The 7224-nt window shown below is 34.8% G+C and overlaps 1 protein-coding gene across 1 annotated transcript; it reads left to right on the top strand.

Moving 5' to 3' along the window:
- The first annotated feature begins 901 nt into the window (after positions 1-901).
- LOC107759552 (scarecrow-like protein 32) lies at positions 902-3036 on the top strand. The gene has a single exon (XM_016577516.2). The coding sequence runs from the start codon at positions 1597-1599 to the stop codon at positions 2956-2958; it is 1362 nt and encodes a 453-aa protein (XP_016433002.1). The 5' UTR covers positions 902-1596; the 3' UTR covers positions 2959-3036.
- Positions 3037-7224: the final 4188 nt, after the last annotated feature.

Here is a 7224-nt window from a genome sequence, read left to right as displayed (position 1 = left end):
AAGAATAGTGTGAACACAACATTAACTACTAGCAGTCTAAGATAAAATCTATCAACCTAGTCTCTCACCGGGAACGATATAGTAAAATGCTCAACTACCTCCTAACCTATAAACATAATGTCCGACCTCCACACCTTCCTATCAAGGGTCACCACACCTTTCTATTAATTATTACTCCCTTTGGTCCATAATAAGTGACTTTTTGACCTTTGTTGCACCCCTTAAGAAAATACTAATCCCTAAAGGAAAAAAAGGTATTTTGACTAAATTATCTTTAATTAGAATTTGCATATTATTAACTTGATACATAGTGATATGTAAATAAGGGCAAATTTTGAAAAAATAAAGTTAATTCCTTCTTGATTATTCAAAAGGACACTTATTTTGGACCAAAATAAAGATGCCAAAAAGTCACTTATTATATACGGACTAGAGGGAGTACTAATTTGGAACATTAAGGCTGGAGATCGCTCGTATCATATATAACAAGCGTACTGCATTAGCAGAATGAAATGTTCTAGGTTCTCCACAAGAACATGACATCTTAATGATTAATTTTGCTCTATCTCACTGTAAATGTTCTGGATATTAAATTTGTTAGAAAGATCAATCGGCTCAACTAGATAAGGACTTGTCATACATCCTATCGATGCATGATATAGTTTTTTTGGCTACCACGGTCAGTTCAGGGTCCCTCAGACAAATTGTAATTGCAATAACATGCAACTTTAATTTGTGGACCGCTCACACACAGAGTGACACTTTTCCATCAATATATTTATATGTATATATCTAGGCTACCCCACCAAAAATAAAGACCAATAACTGCAAAAGTTTTTATTCTCAGAATATATGCAAATAATTCTACACTGCATATATGGAATATGAAGTGACTAAAATGATTTGTGCATGATGATGTACTGAGGTTGAAAAACCCGTGAGTGAGCCAAAACTAACTGACTTCAATCTTTTCCCTCAGTCCATTACGTGACAAATTCCCAACTCCCACATATTGACAACACCTTGGCCGGCTACTTCACATGCCACCAAAATCCAACAGAAATCCCAGCCTCAGCCACCTTTAATTTCTTAGTCCTCTTATATTACCCATTTCTTTTTCTTCCACATACTCTCTTTTCCTCTCCTCTCTTCTCTGTCTCTGATAAAGAAGATGCAGTAACATTAATCCCTTTTGTAGCCTTTTGTAAAGTTTCTCCTTATGAGAAGTCCTTATTAGTGTCTCTTTTGCCCAATATTGACTTTAACCTAAAGCAGTATTAATTCATTGGGGTGTGAGATAAGAGATTTTCTCACCAGTCGTTTTTACTCTTGGAAAAAAAAAAGTTGAAGAGTCAATTATCGTTGATTCATTTGCAGAATATTGCAAAAGGTATCTGCACTATAGGCAGCAGCGCAACCCACTAATGGATCGCTTCCCAATAATGGTCAGGTACTACTACTAGTCTAGTCTTTTTCTCTCTTTCTGTCTTCTCTCCTTATGTCTAAAAAAATACCAAAACTAATAGGCCCATATCACCAGTTTAATTAATTCACTACCTTCTATCTCCCTATACTATCTTCTAATTTCTTCCTCTCATGATGCAATTTACTGAGAGTTTACCACCATCACTTCACCAACAAGTTTCACCAATATTTTCAAGTCTGATGTTGAACAAGAATGACAATCAAATCCAACGCGCGAGACCCTGGCCTGGTTTTCCCACATCAAAAAACTTGGGAACTATAGGCGACGCTAATTGCATGGAACAATTGTTAGTCCATTGCGCTAACGCAATCGAAAGCAATGACCCAACTTTAGCTCAACAAATTTTGTGGGTCCTTAATAACATTGCCCCTCCTGATGGTGACTCTAACCAACGCCTCACTTGTGGTTTCCTCCGAGCCCTCATCGTTCGCGCTGCTAAAATTGGGACTTGCAAATTACTCACTGCCAATCTGAATCATTCAATGGAAACACATAAATTCTCTATCATAGAGCTAGCCGGTTTCGTTGACTTAACCCCGTGGCATCGTTTCGGGTTCACGGCTGCTAATGGAGCTATATTAGAAGCTGTAGAAGGTTACTCTATTGTTCATATTGTTGATTTTAGCTTGACTCATTGCATGCAAATTCCCACACTTATTGATGCTATTTCTACTCGACTAGAAGGACCTCCGTTAGTCAAACTTACAGTAGCTGGTGCAACAGAAGATTTACCACCTATGCTTGATCTTTCTTATGAGGAATTAGGTGCTAAGTTGGTAAATTTCGCAAGGTCAAGAAACGTGATGATGGAATTTAGAGTGATTCCTTCAAGTTCATCGGACGGGTTTTCGAATGTAATTGAACAGCTACGTGTCCAAAATCTAATACGTCCAGAGAATGGCGAGGCACTAGTAATAAATTGTCACATGATGCTTCATTACATACCAGAGGAAACAACAGTATTGTCCCCTCGATTTCCTTTGGACCAGAGTAGTAATTCTTCAATCTCCTCGTTTCGTTCGATGTTTCTTAAGGCTATTCGGAATTTAGACCCGACGATTGTAGTGTTAGTAGATGAAGATGCGGACTTTACGTCTAATAATCTTGTGTGCAGATTAAGGTCGGCTTTTAATTATCTATGGATACCTTATGATACTGTGGATACATTTCTTCCGAGAGGTAGCAAGCAAAGGCAGTGGTACGAAGCTGACATTTGTTGGAAGATAGAAAATGTTATAGCTCACGAGGGTCTTCAACGACTCGAGAGGCTCGAGCCGAAAAACCAGTGGGTGCAACGGATGAGAAATGCTAATTTCAGGAGCAGTGGTTTTAGTGAAGATTCAGTTTCGGAAGTGAAGAACATGCTAGATGAGCATGCAGCTGGGTGGGGGCTAAAGAGGGATGAGGAAGATGTTGTGCTTACATGGAAAGGACATAATGTCGTGTTTGCTACTGCTTGGGTTCCTCTTTAATTTCATTGACTTAGTATTTTCGACGTTTTATTTTTACTACTCCTACTAATCTTGATTATTCCATATATCGCTCTTTAATTTCCTCTTCATGATGGACCTAGTTAATTGGCGTAAATATAATGCGTCCATTCACTACTTCATAAAGCTTTTCATGAGAAGACCGATGTTTGAGTTACTTTAATCATACCATTTTTTCCCTATCAATTTCCGTTTGTCTAAGTACTAAACAACGCATAAGATGTTCCTTTTTGGGTGAACCATTTTATTTTCTAAGGAACTAATCTTAGAGCTTACTCTTATCCCATTATTTTATAAGTTAAAAGGATCCTATGGATTAAACCTAGAGAGGATCTGTCTGAAAAACTTAAGCTGGTAATTAAATCGTGATTTGTCTTAGATGCACAATTATTCCGGTGCACATAAATATATGATGACGTAGCTTCACATTGCACGCACTTCTTCATTTTCCTTGGCGTAATTTGTTGCATTTTTCATCAGGTATCTGTTTATTCACACTATTTATGGTGAAAATTGTACAAGTAATATCAGTAACCGCGAGTTGAACTACATCATGATTTGACCGTCTTTTTTTTCTTTTTCTTTTTCCAAAGGGTCCCCAGACGAGAATATTGCTATTCACTCTATATTATTGTAATAAACAATAAAAGTCATTAAACTTTCTGAAATAGAAACAGAAACAGAAAGTTAATAGAATCAGTTGCATGAAATAAATTCGGGAAAAATAATATCGGAATAAATCGAGCCTACCGAATGCACAGTGTGTCCTTAAGGAAATTATTCCCCTCAAGTACCATAGGTGTTGGAATATTATCCTTCCAGGATAGAACGATTTAACTCACCAGCGTATTGGTACCAAAAACTCCGGTGAACTTTGAATCACTCAATGGTCGCAAAACACACTGGAAAATATTGTGCAGAAGAAGAAGATAATGAAAAAATTTAGTAAGTAAAGATCTTGGGATTCAAGGCATATTTATAGACCATTTGGCATTGTTTCTGAAAAGGTTTGCAACCTTTCAAAAACAGCCATAGCTGTTGGAACATGTGGGAATATTTCTGTTGAAATATGGTGGGAAAAACAAAAAAAAAACGAATTTAAAATAATGGAAATATTTTTGTTGAAATATTGCGGGAAAAAGAGAAACATGGATTTAAAATAATCCGGGAAAGAAAACGGGCCGGACGGGACCGGGTCGCGGGTCATGGGTTATTCCGGATTAAATTTTTGTTAATTAATTTAATTAATTAATTAAATAATTGAAAGAAATTTTGTCCAAAAAGATTAATCAATCAATCTTTGATCCGAAACCGAAGCGAACGACGACGACGGCGCGAGGCTTGCCTTCTTCTTAACTCTTTAAGAATTAGAAGAAGAGCAATTGTGTATATACTCATCAAAAGCCTTTTTTCCCTCCAATATGGGACAATGTCCCTTTGCCAAGAGGGAAACTTAAATATTTTATTTTTCCTTCATTTTCCATTCACCCTCTTTAAGCTACACCAAACTTAAAATTAAGATAAATCAAGCTTAAAAGCCCAACAAATATATTAATGATAAGTCAAAAGATACATAAAGGGGACATAAACCTGACCTCTTAATATAAGGGTATGATGGACAGAATCCATCTTTACAATTTGATTTATCCAAAAGGGGAGTTAGAAAGAAAAGAGGGGTTGCTCCCGGGTCCATATTGAGTTCTCAAAAAAAAAAGGTACAAATAGCTATGTTTGAGTTTAAAAACCCGTCTTTTAAACATGATGTTTTATAGTATGTATATTTAAGTTATATGCACAGTGTAAATGTGTAATAATTTGTTTTGCTTCATCTATGTAATTTAATCGGTTGTATCATCTTATTTATCATTTATCCTAAGTTACCAATTAAGACTTATTTAAAAGAATTATATGTAATTAATTTTTAAATAATTTGATTTTGTAAATATTCCTTGCACCATAAGTGCAAAGAACTCAAAATTTCTATTATATTAACGATGGACTTGAAGGCACATTTACTAGCTGAAGTAAATCAGTTTTTAAGTGGTTGAAAACTTGAAATATGTGCTTATAGAGGCCTATAAGAATGCCGAGTACTACGCTGCCATGATGCGTCAGTATACTATTGGAGTACTCTTTAAACAGGACTTGGCAAAACCCCCTTGTTAGATTGAGAAGTATATTTTAGGCCTAAATAAACTCAGCATATCTTATAGAGTACTCCAACTAATTGTATGTCGTTTGCCAATTTTTGGTGTAAATTAAACAACGGTTGTTTAAACAGAATTGATTTTGAAATTTGTTTACTGTACTAAGTGAGAAAGAAATATAATCTTCTATTGCTAGAAGCGTAGATATGTGACAACAATGATAATTATAGCATGTTTGGCCAAACTTCTCCAAGACCAAAAGAATTTTTTTCTTCAAAACAAAATACTTTTTTTAAAGTTGAAGTGTTTGATCAAACTTTTAAAAGAAAAAAAAAGTGCTTTGAGTAGAAGCAGAAGCATTTTTAGAAAAGCAGAAAAAAATAACTTCTCCCCAGAAGCAATTTTGAGAAAAATAACTTTAAAATACTTTTTAAAAGCTTGGCCGAACATTAATTACTACTCAGAAGTATTTTTCAAATTAATTAGTCAAACACAAAAAACACGTCTCAAAATAAGTTTTTTAGAAGTTTGGTCAAACATGTTGTTTGCGTGTTGGCTACTTAAATATCCATGCCCCTTCCTCATCTTCTAAAAGTATATGTATGATACCTCAACAGCCAAAACTAAGGAAAATTTTGAAGAACCATTGGGTATGCATGTATATTGTTACTAGTCTGGGTATTGGTCTGATTCGTTAACTTGCTCTTGCCGTCTTGGGCGAAGTGCACAAACGGTCTTCTTAGGGCTGCTATTTAGGAATTAATCGGTATTTATTTTATCTTGATTTGGACTAAAAATCTTAATTTCAGGACAATTCAGGATATTTGTATCCCGAAAAATTAAACTAGAAAACTGAAAATCATGCCGCATTAGCTGATTCCTAAATAGCAGCCCTTTAGAGTAACTACCTGATGTCATTTCTACCACAGTCTTCCAAAATTGATACTTCTTTTAATTTCAAGCGATTGAATAAATAAGTGATTGTGGGCTTATTTTTAAGTAAATATCTTGTCAGCGTTACAAGCATTTAAATGGAATCTAATAACATAATGACATGATAGGGTAGAAAATCGTAACGTTTGCTTATTTTTATCCAAAATACACGGATAATCACCTAAATTGACGCTATTCTTTTTATAATTTAAACATGGGATTGGAATTCAACTTATTGAACATTTAAACAACAACAACAAACTCATGTATCCCACAAATAGGGGGTCTATTGAACACTTGGAGTTAGCAAATAAATTTGTGCCTATGAAATCCTTCACCGACAATCTCTTTGAAAATCTCAGTATAAGTTTCTTGAGGTAATAAAAGAAAAGTTGTTATATTAATGGTTTTAGGGATCTTACAGTTACAGTGATATCCTGAGCAGTTAGCATGTATGATGCTAATTATGTTTTGAACCATGTGGAGTCTTTCTCACGACCATCCCTACCTTTATTTTTCGTCACATTCAAAAATTTTGGCTTGATAACATACTCCATTGTACGCCATGATTGTAGTTTTACTTAAGAATCAAACTCCTCTCTGAATTTTCAAGATGTTAGTCACCTAGAGATATGTCAAAGTGGTGATGTAGATCAAGTTAAAAGTTCCGAGAAGAATTACTACTTTACAAGTATACAGGTTTGTAAGGATAGTGATCAATTATAAGATCATCAAGAACTTGTTTTGACAACTCCTATTGCTTTTGCTTGGCACCATCTGTAGAGCATTTGCATGATCAATGTCTTGCAGTTGGACTTATTCTACTTACCGCGTGTTTGGATGGTTGTTACATATCGTTTCTTAATGTATCGTATCATATATATTTATACTAGTGTACTGCTTGCGCTTTGCGCAATCATGAAAACAAATTAAAATATAACTAAATATAAATCCATATCTTTTATAAAAGAATATTAATCTTTACTTCCCAAACATCTTTTCGTTATTCCACTATTTTCATGATTCCTTTAACACTATATGTAAAATTATTTGATAGATATGTGAAAAAATTCTTTGGTCATTGGAGTAATTGTAAACTACCCGGGAGCTACATATGACCTATCAGAACCAATACATTCGTCTCAACTTTCTTTTTCAGTTTGCTATC

Source organism: Nicotiana tabacum, chromosome 17, assembly GCF_000715075.1.
Source record: "Nicotiana tabacum cultivar K326 chromosome 17, ASM71507v2, whole genome shotgun sequence".
Classification (NCBI taxonomy): domain Eukaryota; kingdom Viridiplantae; phylum Streptophyta; class Magnoliopsida; order Solanales; family Solanaceae; genus Nicotiana; species Nicotiana tabacum.
The sequence above is the reverse complement of the archived record's forward strand: the minus strand, read 5'-3'. Positions and strand labels throughout refer to the sequence as shown.

Coding starts and splice junctions, on each gene's coding strand:
- LOC107759552 (XM_016577516.2), top strand. CDS start 1,597: ATGATGCAATTTACTGAGAGTTTACCACCATCACTTCACCAACAAGTT.